The 27,687-nt window shown below is 33.6% G+C and overlaps 1 protein-coding gene across 1 annotated transcript in view; it reads left to right on the top strand.

Moving 5' to 3' along the window:
- The first annotated feature begins 15,100 nt into the window (after positions 1-15,100).
- The window catches only part of SLC6A14 (solute carrier family 6 member 14), a 31,925-nt gene continuing 19,338 nt past the window's right edge, over positions 15,101-27,687 (top strand). Inside the window, exons 1-7 of the mRNA XM_039850484.1 lie at positions 15,101-15,299; positions 16,805-16,970; positions 20,086-20,217; positions 21,635-21,796; positions 22,611-22,746; positions 23,849-23,981; positions 25,549-25,689. Coding sequence (XP_039706418.1) covers positions 15,252-15,299; positions 16,805-16,970; positions 20,086-20,217; positions 21,635-21,796; positions 22,611-22,746; positions 23,849-23,981; positions 25,549-25,689 — 918 coding nt within the window. The 5' untranslated portion in view covers positions 15,101-15,251. The remainder of the gene's footprint in view (positions 15,300-16,804; positions 16,971-20,085; positions 20,218-21,634; positions 21,797-22,610; positions 22,747-23,848; positions 23,982-25,548; positions 25,690-27,687) is intronic.

Genomic DNA, 27,687 nt, shown 5'->3' with positions numbered 1-27,687 from the left:
TATTATATCTATTTATAGATATATCCTTACCATTTAAACCACCTCTACCCAATGTGGAGATTTTCTTCACCGTAGCCATTTTTTTTAAAACTCTATCCTCAAGTTTTGAGTGGAAATCAGAAGCAACACCTCCCTACAAAAGAGGGACACTTTACTGAGAGTAATTGTTCTCAACAGGTAGGGATTTTATCTACTACCCTCCAGCCCGAGGCACATTTGTCAGTGTCTGGAGATATTTTTGATGGTCACAATTTGTGTGTGGGTGGGTACTTCTCACATCTACTAAGTAAAGTCAAGCTGAATATTCTACGATGCACAGGAATCCTTCCCAACAAAGAGAATCATCTGGCCCAAAATGTCAGTAGTGTTGAGGTTGAGAAACTTTGACTTGGAGGAATAATCATAAATTGCATTACAAGGCTTATTGCATAAGCTTATCTAGCACAATACCAGTTCTGTAACTAGGCTGCTATCTTGTAAATTCCAACACCTTTAATGTAGTCATGTTGGCTCCTGTGGACAAAAAGAATTGTCTCAAAGAATGTTTCCCAAATGTTTATAGAATTTTCATACAAGTGGTTAATAATTTATTCCAAGAAACAAGAAACAAACAAGTGAAAACCAAGCCACTCCTGTTAAAGAAGAGGGAAGGAGATTATTTGAAAGAAGTTGATTCATACGTTAGATTAGTTCTGACCTCATATTTAGTAACTTGTAATTTTAACTACAGATAGTTAAAATCTGCCCCCAGATAATTGTGTGCAACTCTCAGATGTCAGCAAGAGTCACAATGAGAGTATCTGAGGATGAATATTCTCTCTCAGTATTGTAAAATAAGAAAGCACATACCTACAGATAGACTAATAGATAACATTAAAATTGGAGTCATTCTGTCTTACAGCAGCTTTATTAATATTGTATACTTTATATACATGTGTTGCGTTATTAGGTGGCTGTTTTTAGTCTTTTAATGTGCTCTGCAATCACCTATTGATTCATCTTCAGAATACTCCTGGGGTAGTAATAGTTCATGGTAGAAGGTCTTTGGCTGGAAATAGAATCAAACATAGTATGAGATATGAGGGAGCAGATAAAAATTGATGATAAGAGGTGATATCTCTTGTTTTGACTTAACTGTTCAGAATTTCATAGGGTATCAGATAGACCTGGGTCTCACCTGTGGCTCTGCCATTTTCTCGTGGTTTGAGAAGAGTTATTTAGCCTCTATGCCTTAATTTTCCCACCAATAAAATAGAATACTGAGAATTTCACCTAAGAGTTTTGTGAAGATTAAGTGAGATTATGCATATAGAATGAGAACCACACACTACCTGGCATATGTCACCACTCAAGAATGAAATGTTAATATTCTTTTATATAACTTTCACAGAAATTGACTAAAGTTAATGAAAATTAATGTATAAAACATTAGGGAGTTATACTTTACATTTATTTGGTGGCCTGTTTGGCCATCTGAAATCATACTAGCAGCTAGCAAAGATTTTCACATTGACATTTATCCTGTAATTTTTATTATGTTCTGGTGAGATTTAGGATGTAAGTGGATTTACAGAAAAATTTAACTAAGAAATTGATCAGATAACAAAACCACTCATTTGACTCCATAGCTATATCAAAAAATCATTTTCCATAGGAATCCATAGAGAATCTTTCTGATTATAGGTAGTAAATTACAGTACATGTGGGATGCAAATAAATAGAAAAGATCTTATTTATCTAGGACTGGGTCAGAGTTCCCAAATCATACTGAAAATATTGGCCCATAATTGTCATGCACCAAGAATTGCCAAGATTCTTTGATATACTTCTGGAAGTAATAGGAATTGGCACAATTTTGGATAGTAATTTAAAAATATGTATTAAATCTTAAAACAATCATTCCTTTTGATTTCTAATCACACTTCTAAGAATCTAATCCTGAAGAAATAATAATTAACGATTTAAGACAAAGATGCTTATCTAGATATCTTTTATAGCAATGAAAATTTGAAAAATTATAAATAACCAAGAATAGGTCAAATATATTTTCATACCCATGTAATGGGATGCTGTGAAGCCATTTTAAAAGATGTTGACTTAAGGAAATGATCAAATATAATACTAGGTGCAAAAAATTGTATCTAAAACTTATTTTACAGTATAAAACTGATTTTATTCTGTTTATACATATATATATATATTTACATATATACAAAGCATATGGCTCAACAGCAGTAGTTGTATCTGGGTGGACATAGTATGGATGACTTTTGTTTACTTTATACTTTTCTTATTTTGTGCCTTTTTTACTAAAAGGGATTACTTTTATGATCAGTAAGGAAAATAAATGCATATGCTATATAGTCTTGGAGTACTTAAAGAAGGTATAATTTTACCTCGGTCCTGAGGGGTGGGTCTGCCTGTCTGTCAGGAAAGAAGAGAGCCAAATGAATAAGCCGTCCAGCCTTGGAGAAAAATCTAGATCAACAGCCTCTTTAAGGGCCTAATTAACAAGTAAGCTGTGTCTAGCTAATTTAAATAACAAGCCTGTGTACCTGCAACTTACCTAATCAGTGTATAGTTTATACCTTGAAATTGTCATGCTATGTAAGTAGTTTTGCACTCCAACTGGCTGAGCATGTGTGAGCTGTAGACATGGTGCAGAGGAATGAAGCAAAGGAGAAGGAAAGAGGAGACTGTGGGCCATAGGGCATAAAGTTCAGAAAAGAATCATCCTCCCCTCTGCTACCCAGGTATTACCTTGAATGACATCAGCAGAAAGTTACCTAGCAGGGAACTGCCTGTTTGTGGTTAGTTGTCCTGTTTCCTAATACTCCCAATTACTGCAATATTGAGAGGAAGTATAATAAACACTCAAAGTTTCTAGATTTCATTGATTTCATTTTCTGTCTTAAATTTTAGAACTACTTTAAAGTCAGGAAGCAGAAGAATAGAAGTTTAGAATACAATTCAAAGAGCTTCCCTGGCTGAGAGCTAGATATATCATTCATTTTCTTTCCTCCCCGGGACATCAGAAAGCAGAGAGCCATCTAAATTGAATCTTCTCTATTTTTGCTGTGTTTTTCTGTTATTTTTTTCTGTTGTTATTTGCATGATATTGGGGCAAAGAGCGTTAGAATAAGGGAAGGATTTACAGGATTACTCTGGGAATGGGCTTTGGATATTGTGGCATAGTCCAAAAATACCTACTGACATGTTCCTCAATTGCTTTAAATTTATCTTCACTTTCATTTCTCTGTCCCCTTTCATTTATGCCTCTACAGAAGAGATAAGATAAAATCGAAGATACATTTTAAAAATAAACTCAGAAAGTATAGTTTTTCTCAGATTATAAAAAATATACATGGTAATTGGGAATGTAAATTATTAAACATACCACTTGAAGTAAACCAACCTGAATATTTTAACATAATTTCTTCCAGTCTTTTTTCAATTTATTTGTATATATGTTTACATTTTTGTATATTATTATTCTACAACAGAAATTTTGTTGGTTGAACAATACAAAAATTACTTAAACATCCACAAAATGTTTACTAAGTGTGTTATTAGTTTTTCTCAATGGTGCTAAATTTTTGTTCACAACTGTTTCCTTAGACTAATTACCAGAATTAAGAAGTATCAGGTCAAAGGGTATGACCATTCTTCAAAATTTTGATACATGTTGCCAACTTACCCTCCAGAAATTTATACCAATTCATAGTACTCTCAACTATGCAAATAAATGTGAATCTGGATTTTCAAACCACAAGAAATAACACAAATATTATTATAAATCTGATTCTGATGACAGCCAAAGAAATAAAAAATGAATACTACTTTGGTCATTCCTCAGCCTTATTACATGGTCCGGGACTGCTTGTTTTGCCTTTATACGTTTGCTACCTATTTCATGGTGTTGTTAGGAGGAGCATATGAGAAGTTATATGTAAAAGGTTATATAGTAGACCATCTGATCTGTCTCCTATAATTTTCTGAGCAGCAATAAAACGTAGGAGAAGAAAGATGACAAGGCAAAGAGAAGAGATGTCAGTGGAACAGCCTGAACTCCCAATTTGGCAAAGAAAGTATATATGTGTTTCCCATCAGTCAAATAGATACCACCAAAGGTAGCCAGTTTGAGTCACCTTGCCAATATGTTACCTGAAAGCTTCCAGTTGATAAAGGTGTTCCCAGCAGCCAACGGCTCTGAGGTATACTACTTAGGCAGGCTTGGAAGAGGTTGTAACTGGATGTCAGGAAACAGTACAAAAAGGAGCCATACACACATACAGTTCCAGATAGCCTCACATGCATTCATTACATGGATACCTGGCTTGTAGAGGGCATCAATGACCAGTCATTCATAATCAGGGAAGCAGCGACAACTGAATTAGACCAGTAGCTTTTTCCATCTCCAACCTTGCAGAGGAGAAAGGGACTCTGAAAAAGAGGGGAGGAATAAAAGAGCAAGTTGTATTTCCTCATTACTCTAAGTCCCTTGAGTAATAGTCTTGCTATTACTGGAGGGAGAGAAAACATCAACAGTAAATTGGCAATGAATTGAAATTTTAAAATGGGTTGGACTAGGCTGGCCATTTTAATACCTAAAAGTGACCAAAAGCTATGGGATATGCCTGAGGTATTGTTTTGTTTTGTTTTTCTTATGTTTTTCACTTAAAAAAAAATCGAGCTATAATTAACATATAACATTGTATTACATTCAGATGTACTACATAATGATTCAATATTTGTACATATTGTGAAATGATCACCACAATAAGTCTGTTACCATACAGTTACAAAAATATTTTTTTGTGATGAGAACATTTAAAGATCTACGCTCTTAGCAACTTTCAAATATTCCTTACAATATTATTAACTATAGTTAGCATTCTGTACATTACTTTCCCATACTATTCATTTCACAACTGGACATTTGTACTTTTGACCCTCTTTACCCATTGTACCACCCCCCACCTTTGGTAACCACCAATCTCTATATCTATGACCATTTTAATTTTGTTGCTGTTGTTTAGATTCTACATATAAGTGAAGTCATATGGTATTTGTCTTTCTCTGTCTGACTTATTTCACTTAGCATAATATCCTCTGGGTCCACCCATGTTGTTGCAAATGGAGAGATTTTATTCTTTATTATGGTTGAATTGTATATATCTACCACATCTTTCTTTACCTTTCTTTCTTTTCCTTTTTTTTTTCAATTATAGTTGACATTCAATATTATATGTACAGCACGGAGGTTAGACATTGATATAATTTATATTGTGAGCCCTCTGGCTGATTTAGTATCTACCTGGCCCTATACGTAGTTATTATCACATTATTGACTATATTCCCTATGCTGTACTTTATACCCCCTTGACTATTTTGTAACAACCTATTTGTACTTCTTAATCCCTCACCTTTTCACCAAGCCCCCCACTCCCGACCCTCCCATCTGGCAACCATCAGCATTCTCAGTATTTATAAGTCTATTTCTGTTTTGTTTGTTTATTTTGTTCTTTAGATTCCACATATAAGTGAAATAATATGGAGTTCATCTTTCTCTTTCTGACTTATTTCATTTACATAACACCCTCTAGGTTCAACCATGTCATTGAAAATGGTAAGATTTCATTCTTTTTTAATGGCCAAGTAATATTCCATTGTCTGTATGTACCACCTCTTCTTTATCTAATTGTCTATTGATGGGCACTTAAGTTGCTTCCATATCTTGGCTATTATAAATAATGCTGTAATGACCATAGGGGTGCATATATTTTTTTTGAGTTAGTGTTTTGGATTTCTTCAAATAAATAGCTAGAAATGGAATTGCTGGTTCACATGGTAGTCCTATTTTTAATTTTTTGAGGAACCACCAATCTGTTTTCCATAGTGGCTGTACCAATTTACAATCCCACCAACAGTCCAGGAGGGTCCCCTTTTCTCCACATCTTCACCACACTTGTTGACTTATTGATGATGGCCATTCTGACAAGTGTGCGATGGTACCTTATTGTCATTTAAATTTGCATTTCTCCGATGATTAGTGACATTGAGCATCTTTTCATGTCTATTGGCCATCTGTATGTCCTCTTTGAAGAAATGCCTGTTTAGGTCTTCTGCCCATTTTTAAATTGGATTGTTTGGGTTTTTTTTTTGATGGTGAGTTGCGTGAATTCTATATAAATGTTGGATATTAACCCCTTATCAGTTGTATCATTGGTGAATAGCTTCTCCCAATCAGTAGGTTGTCTACCACATCTTCTTTATCCATTCATCCATTGATAGACACTTAGGTTGCTTCCATATTTTGGCTATTATAAATAATGCTGTAATGAACATAGGGGTTCATATCTCTTTTTGAGTTAGTGTTTTTTTTCTTCAAATAATTACCCAGAAGTGGAATTGTTGGGTGATATAGTAATTTTATTCTTAATGTTTTGAGAAACCTCCAAAACATTAAAAGTGTATTTAGATCTTCTGCCCATTTTTCAATTAAATTTTCTGTGTGTGTGTGTGTGTGTTTTGCTATTGAGTTATGTGTGTTCTTTATATATTTTGGATATTAACTCCTTATCAGATATATAATTTACAAATATTTTCTCTCATTCAGTAGATTGCCCTTTTGTCTTATCGATTTTTTCCTTTGCTGTGCAGGAACTTTTTAACTTAATGTAGTCTCACTTGTTTATTTTTGCTTTTGTTTCCTTTGCTTTTGGTGTCAGATCTAAAAAAATCACAGCCAAGACCAATGTCAAGATGCTTATCATTTATGTTTTCTTCTAGGAGTTTTATGGTTTCAGATCTTACATTCAAGTCTTTAATCCTTTTTGACTTAATTTTTGTGTATGGTGTAAGACAGCGGTCCAGTTTCATTCTTTTGCACGTACTTGTCCAATTTTCCCAACACCGTTTATTGAAGAGGCTTTCCTTCCCTCATTATATACTCTTGGCTCTTTCATCATAAATTAATTGACCATATAAGTTTGGGTTTATTTCCAGTCTCTATTCTGTTTCTCTGATCTATGTGTCTGTTTTTATGTCAATACCATATTGTTTTGATTATATAGCTTTGAGGTATAATTTGATATCAGATAGTGTGATACCACCAGCATTGTTCTTTATCAAGATTGCTGTGGCTATTTGAGGTCTTTTATGTTTCCATAGAAATTTTAGGATTATTTGTTCTAGTTATGTAAAAAATGCCATTGGTATTTTGACAGGCATTGCATTGAAACTGTAGATTGCTTTGGGTAGTATGGACATTTTAATAATATTTATTCTTTTAATTTATAAGCACAAAATATCTTTTTATTTATTTGTGTCCTCTTTAATTTCTTTCATCCATGTCTTATAATTTTCAGTGTATGTGTCTTTCACCCTCTTGATTAAATTTATTTCTAGATATTTTATTCTTTTTGATGCAATTATAAATGTCTCTTTAAATTTTCTTTCTGATAGTTCACTACTAATGTATAGAAATGCAACAAAGTTTTGTGTATTGATTTTGTATTTTGCAACCTTTCTAAGTTTGTTTATTAGTTCTAACAATTTTTGGGTGGAGTCCTTAGATTTTCTTTTATATGTACTCTCATGTCATCTGCAATTAGTGACAGTTTTACTCCTGAGGTGTTTTTAAGGGCCAGGAAATGGAAATTCAACACACCATGGTTAAAGGCAGTAATCAGTATAAAAGTTACATGTATACCCATCACTATTCAATAAACTAGATATCAATATAGATATTTTTTCTATTTCTTAGAGAACATTCTAGTCAGAATAGGTAATAGGGTTTAGTACCTATATCAGATAATGTTGCTATTTTTCTAGCTCCACAGATTTTTTTTTTTTTTGCATTAAGGAATTATGAAACAACAGTGTGTTTTTTCTCTTAATTATTTAGAAAAATGAGACTAATACACAGTATCTATCTCACTTGGCATATCTCTTTAGAATGAGCAACTCAAATTGGTAAAATGATTTAGTGGAAAAGTATTATGTAAGAGGTTACGTTTTAATTTTTCTGCATTTTCAATAATATTTCCCAATAAGTTTTAATCATATCTAGACACAAAATATCTAAACAAATGAGTCAGTCTATAAACCCACACTGTGACATTAGTTGGCATTGTGTAATTACAAGACAAGTATATCACCACCCCTAAGCCTGAAAACAACAGCATCCCAATAATACAGGATCATGGGAAGCTTAAAATCCTAACCATCAGTGACTAGTTGCTGCACCCCACCGATGTTAATAACTATAAGAATACTGATTATAGAGCTGGACTCCATTTTATTTATAAGCCTTCCTGACCATGGGTATTGGTAGATATCTTGGTACTGGTTTCATAAACTGATCTCTGATTGTAGGAAGTCCATGGAAATAACTCAATTGATTTATACACTGAATCAGCTCAACTAGTAAGTGTTAAGCTGTAATCTGTTCAGGCTAGTGGTGAATACTACTTACCCTTTGTATTTCAAGAAGAGACTGACTGAGAGGGGAGGGATAGAAGAAGGGGATACTTCCAAGAAAGGGTAAACAATCTTTTTTGGGTTAGGCATGATATGGGGGAAAGGAAGGAGAAAAAAAAATAAACAGCAAAAGGGAGGGATGCTGAGAGGAGAGAAAGAAGTTACAGAATAATCAACAAAAGTTGAGGTGGGAAGGAGAAGACCCATAGTATGATCACTGGGGAAAGTTCAAATGCTGTTAACAGAAGCAGATTTGGGTATCAGCCCCTGAATCTTCTAGTCCTATGACCTTGGACAAATTATTTCACTTCTCTGTGCCTGTTTATTCATCTGTAAAAATGAGGATAATAATAGTACATATTTGGTAGACTTGTGAGGATTGAAAATAACATTCATCAAGTGCATGAATGATGGCTACTCAAACAAAAGTTAGCTGATATCATTACTCATTATTGTTGTTAGTTACAGTATTGTTCGAAAATAATAAAACACACACAAATTAGTTGCTAATATCAATTCAGCAATAAAAGAAAATGCATAGATGAAGAAGGTCTCAGAGAGCTCTCCAGAAGTCAATTTTAGCAAAAGAAGCTAAAACATCATTGTGCATGGTGAAGGAGGAAAGAATCTATTATGTTTTTCACATATTAAACTTCCTAATGCACATCACTTTTACATTCAAGGACTTTAGCCAAATAAGAAAAAAATAAATGCTATGCTTTATACACATGATTGATTTTGTTCATAATGCTTCCTTTTCTAGTTCTCTCAATTTAATCTTTATTAATTACAATAAGATATTGAAAACTCCTGCACGTAAACATAGATAGTATTAATATAACTATTCTTTAATTGATTTTATCTTCTCAAAGGGAACTGGTAGGTGGATTTCTGTTAAGTTCCATAATGAAATGATTTTTTAATACTTTATTTTATTTAAAAAATTAACAAGAGTAATTGTTCTATAGATCATATGACGTGAATAATTTCCTTAGGTGAAAAAGCAAAAGATTAGGCACTTGGATCTCTGAAGAGCCTGATGTTTAAGAGTTATAGCACATAGTTCTGATGTAGTTTATTATTGCAAATGCAAACTAGTGTTATGTATGCCTTACAACAATGTTTTTAAAAAGAGAAATACCAGTGTATCAAGGGAAAAGGCTAAACATTTCTCTCCTTTAATGCATCACTATAATAGTTTAAGATAACTAGTTCAAATTATAATGTTTATTTATTCTTACTAACGATTTATTTATTTATTAAAAAATTTTTCATAGTTGATGACTTTTTTATTAATTTTTTTGGGTAACATTAGTTAATACAATTATATAATTTTCAGGTGTACATTATAATTTGACATCTGTTTATTCTATTGTTCAAAGTCCAGTTTCCTTCAGCTACCATATATTTGATCCCCTTTACCTACTTTATCCTCCACTTACCCCATATATTGCCCCTTTTCGTTACTAACTATTTAAAAGGTACTTCTAGTAGCTACATAATCAAAGTTTCAGAGTAATAGAGTGAATATTGATGTACTGAAGAAAGATCCTCTCTGTCCTAGGAGAAAAAATTCTTAATTTGTTTGTTCAAAAAAAAATCCACATTAGCTCCATTGTCTAGTGTGAGTCAGATATCTCTTAATGTAAAGGATTGGTTTGGTTAAAGATATTCCAAAAAGAAAAAACAAAAGGCTCCATTGTATGGGATGGTTAGTGAAACATCTAAGTGTTCTATAGGCTCAAAATCCTATGTGTTTTTACACCTCAGAGAATATTATGTATTTGTCTTTGTTCCTAAGATCTAGCTACTGAAGCCCAGGCCTCACCCTGAATACCCAGTACTGTTTGTTCTTATTATGAATCAGTTGAATCCAAATCTAACAATGGTGACCCTTGCAAATTGACAGTGTGAGACTCACCTGTGAAGGAAGTACAAATGTGGTCTAAGTTTTGACTTCTTCAAAGGGAATACAGATGAGCTTATTCAATCTAACTGAAGATGAGATTAAACAGTTTCATCTTTGTGTACTGTTCTATTGGATAGGGAGGGTCAAATGATTCCTAATTATTATATGTCATGGTTAATGTTGATGGGGAACCAAGCCCTATGAAGCATGGATGTCACAGGCAAAGCATTTTCTAACATTTTGTCCTCATGTTCTTACAGTAAAGTGGTTTGAGAGCATAAACTTTAGAGTCTGATAGTCTGGGTTCAAATATCAGACCTGTTACATACTAGTTGTGTAACTTTGAGCAAGTTGCTTAACTTCTCTGTCTCTTTATTTGTAAAATGGGGATTATAATAGTTTCTATTTCAAAAGGTTTCTATGAGGATTAAATGAGATCATAAATGTAGAGCACTTAACATGGTATCTGGCTCAGTAAACAACTATTTCTTCTCTTTTCTCATCAAGCACCCTTTTTTTTTCCATCTTCCTTCTTTTCCTTCCATAACCTATTCCACAGCATGTGGCCTTTAAAAATCTATGTGGTAGTGCTGGTGCGAATATAAATTGGAAAATCACTTTGGAAACTTGTTTGGCAACATCTACTACATGAACAAGGTATGGTGTACCCTATGATTCAGAAAGTCCACTCTAGGACTATATCTAACAGAAATACGTACAGAAGACATGTTACAGCAAAGTTAATAGCTGTACTCTTCAACATAAACTTAATTTGGAAACAGCCCAATTATCCTTCAGTAAAACAAATCAATTGTGGTATTTTCATACATTGGAATACCATATAAAATGATAATAAATGAACTACATGTCTGTGTTATTGTATAGTTGGATCTCCAAAACATAATGTTGAGCTAAAACAAGTCAGGCATAAAAATATACATGCCATAAAATGTTATATACAAAAAGTTTAAAAAAAAAACTGGCAAAACTAATTTACGATGTTAAAATTCAAGATAATGATTAACCTTGACAGTAAGGAGAGATCTTCTGGGGTTCTGGTACTGGGATTCTAGTTGCTTGTTGCATGGGAGTATTATATTTGTGAACATTTATCAAGCTGAACACTTATGATTTGTATATTCTATACTTATGAAAAGCTATATGTTAGGCTATAGCAAATGTAAAAAAAATCATGAAATTTAACAGATTCTCTTTTCCTGTTTAGATTGCACCAATATGAAATTATCCATCAGGAGCTATTTTGTTTTTTTAAAGGTTCTCTGGTATGTCATCCCTTAGTATTCTGCAGGAAAGTAGTATGTGTTTTCTTAGTCCATCCACTAGTTGATGTAGCTAGAGAATCATTCATTACCTTCTTGGTGGGCAACAAGGAAATCTATGTGATTGTCATTTCTAAGTAAGTCTTACTACCCAGAATTGACTAAAACTTTTAAAGAAATAATTTATTAAGATTTTGGTAGAGCCTGATATTTTAATAAAGTAGTTAATATCTGAAACTATAAACTTTAAAGGGATATTTCATTTACACAGACTTACTATAACAGGATTTTATATACATACACATATATATATCCATACTGTTTTCTATATATGCCTGTAGCTAGACTAATGGGGTTTCCCTTCTTAGATTTTAATAGAGTTCTTTCAGGAAAGGGCTAGAAAACAGTATGGTTACTCAATAAGGCATTGGATTTGTAAGATTGTTTAAATGCCTCCTTATTTGTGCAAAATTTTCCCATCCAAATAGCTAGAAGAAAGCTTTAAGTAATGAGTTCCTTTATTTTTAGTGACTAAAAACAAAGTTAAAGAAACTTCTATAGATAATGACATACATTTAATATTAGTAAGATGAGAAGAGAATGTGGGATATATTTATTGGTGCTTTATTACTAAATAAATTTTTAAATTGCCACAATGTGTGTGTGTGTGTGTGTGTGTGTGTGTGTGTGTGTGTGTGTGTGTGTGTTTAGCAGATCATGGCTGTGATGTGTGTGTCCTAGAAGATATTGCCTGTAGTTAAAAGTCCAGCATTGCACAACTCAGTGCATCGAGGTCATTAATTATAATTTTGTGGTTTTCTTTCCCCACAACTAGAGTATACTATGTGTCATCCTCTAGTTAACATTTACTTTAGTACTGCCTATCAGGCTATAGCTTAGGCCTGGATTTTAAAGCACACGAATGGCCACACTTTTTCTTTCTTCAAACTTATTTCTTAGTACCCCAGCAATTAATAGATTCTCATGTTCTGCCACACCAGGCTCACTCATACCCCTGTGTTTGAGTTTATGTAGTTTCTTCTGTCTTCTGCCCACCCAATTTCTATACTTTTTCAAGTCTCAAATAAATAAATTCACAAACAGAATTGTTCAGACCCCAAGAAAAGAAAATATACTCCTAGTATTTTATGATCTCTGGTAGATGGATTCTAGACCAGTTGTCCTTTCCCTTTTTTGGTCAGAAAGTAGTCAACGGCCCTTCTGAGTCAAATATTCTAATAAACATTTACAGAGTGCCTGCTCTCTGTCAAGTTTTGTGATAGGTGCTAGGAATACCAGCATGATTAAAACAGTTGCCCTGTCCTCAGAGAACTTGCATTCTAGAAGACTGTAAGCGAATAGTTTCTCACAATGTAAAATATATATAGGGTAGTTTAGGATTACAGAGGAAAACCATCTAATTTCAGTTCACAGTAATAGAGGTACAACCATTGTGAAAAGACCTGAAGGAGGTGACACCTAAGCAGAGTCTTAAAGGATGACTAGTAGTTAGCCAAATGAAGAAGTCAGGAATTTCTAGAAGAAGAAATAGCATTAGCGAAGGCATAGAAGTGGGAAACAACATGTGTGTGTATGCATAGGAGAGGACATACAAGCTTAAGAGTTTGAGCCCAAGAATGATAAAAGATGACACTAAAAAGGTAGACAGGAGCCATGTCATAAAAAGCCATACATGGCAATGGGAATAATATCCCCAAATCAAACAATAAACAATACATTCTCTAAAATACATTCTGTTTTAAATTTTATGCCTCAGATGCTTTAAACTCTCAAAGTTCCTAGAAATTTCTCTATTGTCTAACAGGCAGGGTAAATTGTTTGTGGTTTCCTGTGCATGCCACCAACCCTTGCCTTACTACCCCCATAATCAATCTATCCCTAAGACTACTATTCTCTTTCTATTCCCATGGGTACCACCTATTTGCAGTGCCGCATGCAAACAGAATTTTGATACAGGATTTTGATAGTTTGGAAAATGCTATTAGATTTGCTTTTCAGCTCATTCTTTTATAAAGAGGTTTCTTTATAATGACCTCTCTTCTATGTCCAAGACGGGCTAATAATTGCTTCATTTTAGCCTTTAGGTCATACCAGTAGTATTTCATACTAATAGACATGCAAGTGCAAGTGGATGCACGCATGTGCACACACACACACATACACCAACCTGTGTTATGTTCAAGGCAAAGTTAGATGAAACTTTAAAAACAATTTTATTTTATTATAAGTTTCAAGCATACGGTACATTGGTTAGACATTTATATAGTTTGTGAAATGATCCCCCCGATTACTTTATCTTTGTACCTCACCATTACATTAATGCTGACTGCATTCCCTATGCCTTGCTCCCCATCCCCGTGTAGATGAAACTTCTTGATACTTTCTCCTTACTATCTTCCCACTTCTCTCTTAGACTTTCCTTTTCTTTACCGGTCCAGGTTTCCCAGGGCATATTTCTACTTCAACTGGGAAATTTACTTCGGTCAGTGGAGAACAAAGTTGCTGAACGTGGGGTACAGAATTTGGCTTTTTGCTGGTGCCTCTGTGTGCCCTGATTTATGCTGTGTATCAGAGAACTGCCACCATTTTTTTTAACCTGGGCAGACGACATTTAAATACTTTGAGTTTTCTATAGAAAGGTGATATATTGGTAAACAGCATTATAATAATTCTTTCCTTCCTGGCCAAGCTACGACAATGCTTCCTCACCATAGGCCTCACCTTTCTTGCAAAAGTGGAGTCCTTTGTTAGGGTTAGAATTTCCCATAAAACTGATCAATAACTTGTTTTTGTTTGGCTTCTTTGAAATACTACACAAAGCAATCCCTGTTAAGGGCAATGCTGTCCTTAAGGCTGAAAGATGTGCTTGAGACATAGGCTCAAATTCGCCCTTTTCAGGCAGAGCCAGCTGAGTAATAATATCTCAGTTGGCTGCTTTTCAAGGTGCCCAATTCAGTAGCTTTCCCTCTGGGAGCAGCCTTTGCTCCAGGGGATCAAGTGTTTTCTAATGAGTGGCAAAAATTTGGGAAATCCCAGAGCCCAGCGTGGTACCATCCGTTCAAAAAAAATCTTGGGCAACAAAATGGGCCCCGCACACCGTGCCCTTCCCCCCTCTAGCACCAGTGGAGATCAGCACTTGGCCTCCGGACAGAGAGGAGACTAGGCGGAGGAGGCTAGAAGGAGGAAGCGGGGAATCCGGGGAAAAATAGGGAGAGATTGCGAAGGCACCTGTTCGGCTCTGAGTCAAAGGCTGTCAGTCGTCTTGGCTCAAGCTGCTCTGCTCTCTCACAGCCCAGCCCTTTCCTGGGGCCGGGAAGGGGATTACTACATGCCAGCTTACCTGGGGAAAAACCAGAGCCTCACTTTGGTCTCTTCCGGTAATTGACAGGTCGCCCAGGAGGGGGAGGAGAGAGCTTCCCTCCATAAATTGTCCCACCCCTGGGTAAGGTGGCTCACTCTGGCAGATAGAAACGGGGAAGTGTGCACCTGTCACCAGTCAAGCTCAGCCAGACTGCGAGACGAGACTAGGCAGAGCGAGCAGAGAGAGTGAGTGAACCATGGACAAGTTGAAGTGTCCCAGCTTCTTCAAGTGCAGAGGGAAGGAGGTAGGGGTCTGGGAGCTGCGGAGGTATGGTGGGCCTGGGAAGGAAAAATTTAAGGGGAGGCAAGTCTCAAGTTTTGTTTTCTATGGCTATTACTTCTTCACATTTCTGTTCAACTGCCTTCAGGTGTGCCTGAGATGTCTCTATTGAGTAGAGGAAAAATAGAACAGCTCTTAACTCTGGTAGCTAGAAGACAGGATCACCTCATCCTGTACCTTGAATGTGCCCAGAAAATCCTGTTTTCTCTTTCTCTCCAAACTGTGTCCATATGCTGGAGGGGAATGAGAAAAAACACTGTTCTTACTCTACCTGAGGAATCCTCCATACCTTAGAACAGTTAATAAGTAGAGAGACAACCCCTTACCTCTGAAGTGGAGAGAGAGCTGCTCCACCTGGTGGGACAGGAGAATTTGTCTTTGAATATTATTTGTTGGCTTTCAGAAAAGCACTGATTTTACTCTCTAAGATAGGGAGAGAAGTTAAACTTCCCTTAACACGGGAACGGTTCAGACTGTTGTTACTGTAAGGAAGGTCTGTGGTTTTCGGTTCAACAACAAACAACAACGACGCAACAACGCGGCAATGACAAACAACGAGCAAACAACAAACATGACAACAAACGAGCAACGAAAACAACAGCAAACGAACAACAACGAAAAAAAAACAACAACAACAACAACAACAAACAACAACAACAACAAACAACCAAACAAACAACAAACAATGTTCATTCATTACCATTCCACATTCATTCACGATACCTACATTCCATTACCATTTCATTTCATTTCATTCATTTCATTTCATTTCGTACCATTCATTCCATTTTCATTATTTCCACCATTTCATCATCATCCTCCTCATCTCTTTCGGCTATATCATATATATATATATATATATATATATCTCTCTCCTCTCTCATATATATATATATCACTCATTATCTTCGTACTGATCATATCTTCTGTTCTCCTCTCTCTTTCTCTTTCAATCTCTCTTTTGGTGGAAGCTATAGTTGATTCTTTTCAAATATCTACAACCTCAAGAGCGTTGATTTTACCTAATTCATCATTAAGGCATTTGTATTTAAAACTTTATTTGTCAACCTTCATTGACCCTTTATGTTGGGTGCCACATGTATCCTGTCTACCAAAATTTGGATTATCTCACTGGAAGAAGTAGTAAAAATATCCACCTACAGAGCTATTTTTTTTTAATTTTTTTATTTCAAGGAGTAAGTGTTGTAAAGTAAAAGCAGCCATTAGCAGAAATCTCAACCTTGGATACCAATTTCCTTGGCTATGGTTTTAAGGGTTCATTCTCTCTCTCTCTCTACCTGCCCCATCCATCTCTCTTCCTCTCTCTCTTCTCTCTTTCTCTCTCATTCTCTCTCTCTCTCTGTCTCTCTCTCTCTCTCTCTCATCATTCTATGGATTTGTGAAATTATGCTTCTGTGGAATTTTTTATAGTAGAAAGACAAGCTGTTGATGATATTTTCCCTTCTTCAGAAAGTGACGGCTTCATCTGAGAATTTCCATGTTGATGAAAATGATGAGAACCAAGACCGTGGTAACTGGTCGAAAAAATCAGATTATCTTCTATCTATGGTTGGATATGCAGTGGGATTGGGGAATGTGTGGAGATTCCCATATTTGACCTACAACAATGGCGGAGGTACTCCCCCCAACCTTTTTATTCTCCAGTTTTAAGTGGGGTGCCGAATGACCTCTGAGGATATTTTAAGAATGAGGAAAGGCATATTATGTTTTGGGTTAATGGGAGGCTGGAACAAAAGCATACTGCATTCATTATTAAGCTATGAGTTGCTAGCTCAAGTTAGAAAGCTGGCTTCACTAAATCCTCAGATATAAACTTGATAAAAGTTGTGTGTTTATCATTTCTGAGTTTCTGATTTGAGATCATGTGTAATCTTCAACTGTGACTTACTCTTCTTAATTTATACATTTCTATAATAATCTGTTCAGACTTAAGTAGTGTTTTGCTTAATTTATAGCTGAATCTAAGCAAAAGAGTGAATTCTAGTTCTAATAGAAGCTCAAATAAATTGTTTGTGTAAATAGAATAAGGCATTTCATTTTGAAAATTTAATTGTAGAAGCAGTTGATTAAAAAGTAAGGAAAGATTTTGTATTTTAAGTTGCAATATTCAGTTACATATATTCCAAATTGAATTGACTATTTAGAAAATAGTTCTAAAATGTAATAGAATTTAGTTCAAGGCTAGGTGTTTAATTTCTGCAAACAATACTGTTTATAGCTCAGAAATCATTAAGACTCAGTTAGAACAAGGAGAAAAAAATTAACTCTGAGATGACACACAGAATACAAAATGAATTGCACAATTCTATAGTAATGTTGAAACAACTTTTTGCTTACACCATATTTTGTTTACTTATAATTACAGGTTCTCTTAGAAGTGTAGAGGTGACATTTCCTTATATTTCATAATTGGGTACCAGTGAAACTATGCCACTGTAATTTTTTTGGTACAATAAGATTTTATGTGGTAATATTTCAATTTTATATTCCTTCTTATTTGTTTGTATTAAAAGATTCATACTGGCTTTCAGAAACTTAAGAAAGGAGGTCCGTTTATCAAACACTACGTGCTGGTGGCAAAAAAAAAAAAATTCCCTACCTAGACCCTACGTCATTTAGTCATGGGTTTTATATAAATTTGAGCTGGAAAATGAGTGAAAAATCACAATGTTTTTGGTGACTATGTCCTAAGATCTAGTGTAATGAAGAGAAACATTTAAGCTCCTTTCCAGCCTCTTGCATTCAGATTTAGAATAAGAAATTCTCTGTAACTTGACATCATAGACAGGCCCAGTAGTTGTTATAAATTTCCAATAACTATATTAAACTAAGTTTAATAAAGAATTTTAAACATAGCCCAAACAAAATAGTATCATTTATTGTACACTACTATCTCTTTTAACATATCCTCTAAAAATTAATTTATTATATTGCTCTCAGTTTTTAAAGATCACATCTTTTGGGTAATGGATGATCTAGGCTCTCTCAATTGTTTCTTTCTCTCTTGCTCAAGGGTAGAAGATAAACATAAAATTCAAACTTGTCAAATGTTAATAGATCCAATTTTAAAAATATGTTCAGATTTGAAGAATGATTGCTAAAATCTGGACTCATTTTTATCTGTAGATTCTTTTTAACAGTTTATGAAAGGGAAGTATCATACTACCTTATTACTAATTTGTGATGACTATATTGTGTTAATTTACCAATATGGCTGTTATTGAGAATGAAATAATATAATGGTAAAAAGCTACATATGACACTGAAGAAAATAATCCTTTATTTTTTTTTTAAAAAAACCCTATTTACATTGGGCTAGTAAGCCTTTGATTATTGTTCTACTTTGATAGAAATATTTTGCATTATATTTTCTTCATATTTATCATTGGCAGAAATTAAACTTCTATTCATTATAGTAATAATGGTATGTATATTGCACCTTCTATAAAAACATATTTGTCCCTATGTTCTAGTGACTAGTGGCTTATATATAATAAGTACTTCATTGTCTCATTTTCAGTAGGATATAGTTTGAAGGTTGGAAAAATATAATTCCTAGATATGATGTTACAGTATCATAATATGAAAAATACATTAGGAAAATTATGTAATATGGATAAATGAAATGTACATAATCCAAAAGCTCATTTTAATATACTGATTCCCCTATTTTCTTATTAAATTTTAAGACTTCTAGAATATGTGATCAATAAATTTAATATTCTTTACCTGCTTCTACCCACAATCTGTCAAAGGTTCTAATGAGCAATATTATGCCCCAAAAGTGGGCAGAAAAAAGTAAAATAATAAAAGTGTTTAAATAAATCTAAATGTATGATAATGAGTCCTTAAGAAATTGAAAGTTAACTCTTAATGCATCTCAAAGTTCAGATTCTTCTAACAAAAATGATAAATTTATTAATATTGAGAAAAGAACCTTATAACTATTTGGAGAAAAATGATCTTAACTGCAATGACTTCCACTCTGAATAACATTTAGCATTTGCACCCTGTCTTACAAATAGATCATTTATTTTTAAAGGCGAAAGGAGGGAAACCAACTTTGAATATATACTATGTGCCTGCCATTTTGCCAAGTGTTTTCACGGGCTCTGAATTGAACCTTTACCACAAACTGATGAGTTGGTACATATTGTTCTCCCCATTTATGAAGAACCCAAGGTTCAGAGGTTAGATAAATTGCCCCAAGTCACATAACTAGTAAATTCTGGAGCCAGGATATAAACCTAGGTCTATCTTGCTCCAAAGCCTGTGATCATTCACATTGTCTGAATTGCTTTTTATAGGCTATTGTTTTTAGTAATCACAACAACCATATTATGTAACACAGCCATTCCTTGAATAACAATTTTATTCAACGTCCTTTCACTAACATTGATGAGATGCCACAGGAACTTAACTCTTGTTTATATCAATTAACTTGTGGGAAGATTGGTTTCATTATACATTGTTTCACTTAAAGTTGCAGAGCCTATGAACAATGTTAAGTCAGGACTTACTGTACCAGCATCCTCATTTCATAGATGAAGAATCCAAGGTTTAGAGAACCAATGACTTTCCAACAGAAAGTAGTAAATTTGGGGCCTGAACTCAGTATACTCTGACTGCACTACTATATCTGAATGCTTTCAAAATGTTATGCTGGTTGTCAAAGTGTCATCAAGCTTTTGGGTATGATAGCGCTTTCTATCCTTTTTTGCATTTTCTAGGTGCCTTCTTGATACCTTATGCAATTATGCTAGCACTGGCTGGTTTACCTTTGTTCTTCCTAGAGTGTTCACTGGGACAATTTGCTAGCTTAGGTCCAGTTTCAGTCTGGAGGATTCTTCCATTGTTTCAAGGTCGGTATTAAAATATTTTCCTTATTGTGCTCGTCAATCTATTGATGCATATAACTGTCCTCACTATGTGGAAGAAAGTGTTTAAAAGTTGGACAGACAATGGACTAGTGGTTACCAGAAAGGAGAGAGGAGGAGGAGGGGGAAAATAAAAAAAATAAAATGTTAAAAAAATTAAATATAAATAAATAAATAAAAAGTTGATGGAGGAGGTGATGGGAAAACGAGGAAAAAAAGTTGGACAGGTTAAAGGCGAAGAAACACATCATTTTTCTGCATATTTGCCACTGTAGAATTTAAAAATCGAATATTAATTTTTTATTTTTGCTTATCTAGAGCTGCAGATATAGAAGGGTTAGGGAAGAATATTCGAGAAGATTGTAAGAGTGTCATTCTTTTCTTATTTTCACCTTTTAAATACCTTGGCGCATGGTCCTGTTGTGCATTAACTTTGTGGCTTTGGATTTTTTCTACTTCACGTGCAGTCTTTGTCTTCTAGTTTTTGCATACCTTTTACAGTGCCTCATTTAGAAAAGTTGAAAGGCAGGTCACAGTTTTTTTCTTGGATGCTCTTAAGAATAGGACACTGGAAACATTTTTAAATATGCTTTGATTGTTATCAAACATCAAATGACTTTATGTCTGAAGATTAGATCGCATTTTGGTACGTGCTAGCTGCTGAAAACTATTTGTAAAAGCCTCAATGCAACATCAAAAATAAATTTATAGTGGTGTCAGTAGACAATTGTTCTAGAATATTAAGAAAGCTACCTCAAAAGCTAGCTTTAAGCATAGGAGTTACATTCAATATAGTAAGCTGCATTTTGAAACTACTGAGTTAAAAAAAAAAACTTAAGAAGTTTAAATTCAGTTTGTTATTGAGTTATTGAATTTTCTTTACATGTATTTGTAGAAATTTTGTACACTATCCTTTCAGGGCACTAATTCATAGGTTTTATCTTCTACTTGTCAAAATGTTGGTTCATAGATGAAGATGTAAGTATTGGTGAGTCAATATGATATGAGCTTTGAATAATTTTTTCCCTTTCTTTTTTAAAGAATAATACCCACTCTGATAAGAATTTACAGACTTAATAAGAAAGAGTAATGAATATGGATTTTTCTTTATGTGAATTTAATGGATTAATACTTTTATATGAATTTAATGGATTAATGCCTTTGGTCTTAGTACCTTTTTGAAATCAATTAAAATACTGTCTCAGAAGGACAGTCATCAAAATAATTCTAAATTTGAGAAGTTGTTCAGACAGTAGTACTGCTTCATCACCCCCTCCCCCCAAAAAAGTTCTTTGAAACAGCCTTGTCACTTTAAAATAGATTTTGTAGAAATTGAGATGCAGCATTTTTATGAATTAGCAACAGCAATTTCACTTTTTTAAAAAATTTCTCTCTTTTTCAGGTGTGGGAATTACAATGGTCCTGATATCCATTTTTGTCACCATCTATTACAATGTCATAATTGCCTATAGTCTTTACTACATGTTTGCTTCTTTTCAAAGTGAACTACCATGGAAAAATTGTTCTTATTGGGCAGATAAAAACTGTAGCAGATCACCTATAGGTAAAATTCATTTACTTATTTTCAAAAATATTATTAGCTCTATTTCATTCTTTTATATTTTCTAATACACTTAAAGCATTAAATCATTTTCTAACCAATTTAGGAATAGTTTAAAGCAAGCTATAGGTTATTGATGAAAGCAGAATAAAGCATGTATAACCTGAAAATTGATTAATGCAATATTAATTTCGGAGGGCAGCCAGTACTGCTAAACCACTATTAGGAATACTTCTCACAGGCCTAAGTCGTGGTCAAGAGAGAAGGAAGACAATGGGAAAGTGGTAAAAAGAGAAAAGTATTATCCATGATACTAGTTGTGTGTTTCAGAAGACAGCGAATGTTCCCCACATCATATGTTGCTAATCTTAGAGATACTGTAGCATTAATATTGTAGACTATTACTACTGGGACTGCCTATGTATATCAGAAGATAAAGTAATAAAGATTGAATGCTTCTTAGGAATTTAAAGATGTTATTTTTCTATATGGTTGAATAAGTCCACATACTAAAAGTTCCTTAGAGCACTAAATCCCAACTAAAATTATTGTTCATTTATAGCTGTTATTACTATAAATATGATCACAGTTTAAAAGGGCACTTATTTTCATACACAATCCCAGCTTAGTAATAGAGAAGATTTAAGATGCTAAGTATGCATGGCTTAATCCATTTGTACAATTTCTACTCCACCTTTACCAAGTAACAATTTGGACAGTACTTTAAATATTTTACCATTACAACTTTTTTTCAAGAAAGTACTCTTTTAAAACTAAGTACATATCTGTGTGTGCATTTTTTTAAAATAATTTTTAGTAACTCACTGTAATGTGAATATAACAAAGGAGATCATCCAAGTGAATAAAAGTTGGATAGACACCAACAATTTAACCTGCATCAATGGAAGTGAAATTTACCAGCCAGGGCAGCTTCCCAGTGAACAATATTGGAAGTAAGTACCTTAGATGATCTACTTCTTAAGCAGTTACTAAAAAGTTTTTATAATTAACAATAAAATATTAATCAGCTCTTTTCTTAAGTCATATAAGTTGAGAAAAAAGGGAATCAGAGCATATTCTACTCCATTTGACTCAAATGTTTACCTTTCCTGTGTGAGTAGTGGTAACCTGCTCTAGTCAATAAATTACTATCTATAAATTAGTTATTAAATGGGTACAAGACTGTCAGTAATTATTTATTTAACACTATAAATTAAGGCATTGCTTTGAAGAAAAAACATTCAAATTTTAGACTATAATTCACAAGTTCTAATGATAAACAATTGAGTGATGAGTAACTTTGGGGTAAATTGCTATTTAAGGCTGTAATTCTTCATTATCCATTTTGTTTATAATTGTCTCTGTATGGTAGAAAGAGACATTTTGGATTATATTTACTTTTATTAATTTTAAATATTCTCTATTTTCTCTATTGTGTACTTACTTTTTACTCTGACCCTAATTTCCTTGACTACTGTTGTAATGAGCTCTTCCTCATCTACATGTTAATGCTTTGTTGTGATCCTTTTAAAATTTGTATCTTAAAATGCTCCAAAAATCAGGCTAAGAAGTAAAGTCATAGATCCATGTGTTCCGTTAGTGGAAATTATAGAATTTTACAGAAAACTTTTGGAAAAGGTATAAATAATGGGACGATATAGGTATAATGATAAATACAAGTCTGATGAATAAGAAAGTATTTAATACAATTCTAAATGTTTTCTTTGACATTTTTACTTGAGAAAGATACTGTAGTGAGTAAAATGAAATAATCTGATGTAAGGTTATTTATTTATTTATTTTTTACATAAAGAATCTTTGAAAGACTGGTGAAAATTATAGTTAAAGGAATTAGTAGATCTTTTATTCTAGGATTTGGAACTTTGGATTGGTTGTAGTTAAGGTTAAAGTTCAGAGCCTGGCTTTTCATTGAAGGCTTTTTTTCCCCTCCATAATACAGTATCAATAAGAGGTTCATATAACATTGATATATTAATAAGATGAAATACTTATGAAGCTTCCTCCTTATTAAGACAAGGGCTTATGTGTTTTCAGCAAAGTGGCACTCCAACGTTCAAGTGGAATGGATGAGACTGGAGAAATTGTGTGGTATTTAGCACTTTGTCTTCTTCTGGCTTGGCTCATAGTCGGTGCAGCACTATTTAAAGGAATCAAGTCTTCAGGCAAGGTAATTTGAAACACACATTACATAGTGGTAGGGCTGTTTTCCAAGTTCATTGTAGTTCGGTGTTAAGCATTCTCAAATGCATGCTTTTTTTTCTGTAATGGGAACATTCAAATATGTGAAAAGCTTTCTAAGTAGACGGCCTAGCTCTAAAAAAATACGTAGGATCACTGTTATTGTTAAAAATAAAACAAAACAAGCACAAACTAGTACTAAAGTTGTGCAATTACTCAAAACTTAGACTCTTCTTGCTGATATAGTATTCTGAAGCTTGCAAGTATATTTTTAACTTTTCTGTCCTATATAAATAAGCATCTTGAATGGAATTATGTATTGTAATCTTTGTTTTAAAAAGTCTAGATCCTTGTTATATAGGGTAATAATTTCAGGATTCCCTAGTTGGGAAGAGATAGAAAAAAAATAAATTATGTAATCATTCTCTTAAAGTTCACTTAAATTGACTCAGAACCCTCTCCTTCAACAAAGAGTCCTCTTCTGAAAAACATTATATTTTCTTACTTCATTGTTTTATTTTTTAAACTTTCAAAAAATATTATGGTCATTTCAGAGAACAATATGAAATTTTTTCTGTGAACATTTGTACAGTACCTAGAAAAGTGAATGTTTACATTTTTACAACTGTAGAGTGAAATTTCCTTAAAGGTGGAGGACAGGAATAACTGTGGATACTATCTTTGTATTCCTGGTACAATATCTAGCACGTTTAATTAATGTTAAGTTGTGATGAAATATACTGTTAGATCACAAAAATACTATGAACGAAGTCAGTGGAAACTTTCCAAAATAATGTTTTAATTGCACATTTTTGAAACCGTGGTTCCTTTTTTTGCTGTTAATATTGAAAGAATCCATTAAAGGTCATTTACCCAGGCAATTAATTTTTATTGGTCTCTGGCTGGCTTGTTTAAATCATCTCCTTGGTCATATTATCAAACATAAGACATCTACAAATCAAAGAAATCATCCACATTAATGAAAAGCCAACGTCAAAGGCAATCTGCTCACCTGGAACCATGTGTTTTCTAGGACACAATCAGTGCACTTGTATGTGTGCTATCAAACTGTCTTAATGGTAGATTTAAAGATAATAATAGCAAATGTCCAGTATTCATTTTAATTAGCTTTCATGAGATTTGGACATCTACTAAGAGATTGTTTTCCTTTTCCTTGGTGAGTGAGTATACATTACAGGGTTTAAAATCATTTTTTCCCCGCTTCAGTGCAGTAATTTATGAAGAGGTGATATATATATATAAAAATCCATCTGGATTCCAAGTTATCACTGCTGATATCTTGTGTACTTATGACATGTACCTGGAAAATATCCTTCCATACATCAGAGTGTTTTAAAAATGGATCTTTTGAGAGTAATGAGAACAGAAAGAGGAAATTATGCCAACTTTGCTTTGGTATCATCAGACTTAATAATCTCACGAAATTTTTGATACTTTATTTTACTAATGTTAACTAGCTAGTGACTTTATTTGTATACAATTATATACAATGATTTAAAAATGACTTATTAACTTTAAATTGTATTTTTTGATAGGTGGTATATTTTACAGCTATTTTCCCCTATGTTGTCCTACTCATCCTTTTAATACGAGGTGCAACTCTGGAGGGTGCATCGAAAGGCATTTCATACTATATTGGAGCACAATCAAATTTTACAAAACTTCAGGAAGCTGAGGTATGCCTCAATTTGAGTTTCAAATTATCTGCGGAGATAAACCTTTAAAGCAAATACTAAAAATTTTTGGTTACATATAAAAGTGTCATGATGTAGTAGTTTGCAAAAGAATATGCGGTTAAATTTATTAATATTTCTGTCCACAAGGATATCTGACTTAGCTTTAACATGACACTAATGCTCTCTTATTGGAAGTGAGATTATCATTTTTGGCAATAGGATTTTAAAAGTCATTTTATTCATATAACTGATTCTATTTGACGCAAAAGATTTGAGGTTTATTAATCTGAAAAAGTATATTTCATGCATGAATACCTACAAATTAATGACTAGGACTATGATTTACTGGATAAACTCATAGTAGATTTAAAGATTATAGTTGAAAGTTTAATGAACTAATATACATTTTAATTATTTTCAAAAGTTAATATTCTGAAAGTAAAGTCAAATTTTGCCTAATAAATTATGAAGTTGAAATACAAATTTGAAATGTAGAAAGCATTACATAATCAAAATTGTTACTAATACCAGAAACATAAACATGTGCTATGAATATGAATTAGGTAACCCTCTTTTAACTTTAGTCCATCTCCATATAATGGCTGCATATCTCACAAGTACATATAATCTTTTACAGTTTGGACTTCAAAGAGCATTAAAATAAGTGTAGTCTATATACTATGCTTGCATTGATACAGCCTAAGAATGCTTTCACTTTTTTAATAGTCACATCTAGTAGTGTTATCCAAAATGGATATTTATTTTAGTTTGCTGTGGTATTCTTTGTAGAACTCATGCTTATTTTTACAAATGGCTATTTTCTAAATACAAACATATTTCATTTTATTGTACTTTGCTTTATTGTGCTTCACAGATAATATGTTTTTACAAATTGAAAGTTTGTGGCAATTCTGTGTTGAGCAAGTCTATTGGTGCCATTTTTCCAACAGCATTTGCTCATTTCATGTTTCTGTGTCACATTTTGGTAATATTCTCAATATTTCAACTTTTTCATCATTATTATATTTATTATGGTGATCTATAAACTTTGATGTTACCATTGTAAATATTTGGGGGCATCACAAATGGCATTCATATAAGATGGCTAACTTAATTAATAAATTAAGTTCTCCCACCTTTCTTCTTCTCCTCAGGCCTCCCTATTCCCTGAGACATGACAATGTTGAAATTGGGTCTCTAACTTTAAATTAAAAGTTAGAAATAATTAAGCTTAGTGACAAAGGCATGTCAAAAGCCAAGATAGTCCAAAGGCTAGGCCTCTTGTGTCAAACAGTTAGCCAGGTTGTGGATGTAAAGAAAAAGTTCTTGAAGGAAATTAAAAGTGCTACTCCAGTGATCACACAAATGATGCGAAAGTAAAACAGCCTTATTGCTGATATGGAGAAAGTTTTAGTGGCTGGAGAGGAGATCAAACCAGCCACCACATTCCCTTAAGCCAAAGCCTAATCCAGAGCAAGTCCTTAACGGTCTTTGATTCTCTGGAGGTTGAGGGAGGTGAGGAAGCTGCAGAAGAAAGTTCGAAGCTAGCAGAAGTTGGTTCATGAGGTTTAAGGAAAGAAGCCATCTCCATAACATAAAAGTACAAAGTGGTAAAGCAGCAAGCGCTGATGTAGGAGCTGCAGCAAGTTATCCAGAAAATCTAGCTAAGATAATGAATGAAGGTGGCTATGCTAAACAACAGATTTTCATTGTACATGAAACAGCTTTATATTGAAGGGAGATGCCATCTAAGACTTTGATAGCTAGAGAGGAGAAATCATTGCTTGGTTTCAAAGCATCAAGGGGATAGGCTGATCTCTTGTTACGGGTTAATGCAGCTGATGACTTTAGGTTAAAGCTAAGGCTCATTTGCCATTCCAAAAATCCGAGGGCCCTTAAGAATGATGCTAAATCTACTCTGCTTGTGTTCTATAAATAGAGCAACAAAGTCCGAATGACAGCACATCTGTTTTCAATTTGATTTAATGAATATTATAA

The sequence above is a fragment of the Pteropus medius genome, unplaced genomic scaffold (assembly GCF_902729225.1).
Source record: "Pteropus medius unplaced genomic scaffold, Ma_sr-lr_union100, whole genome shotgun sequence".
NCBI classification, from domain to species: Eukaryota; Metazoa; Chordata; class Mammalia; order Chiroptera; family Pteropodidae; genus Pteropus; species Pteropus medius.
This window is presented reverse-complemented; position numbering and strand designations above follow the sequence as displayed.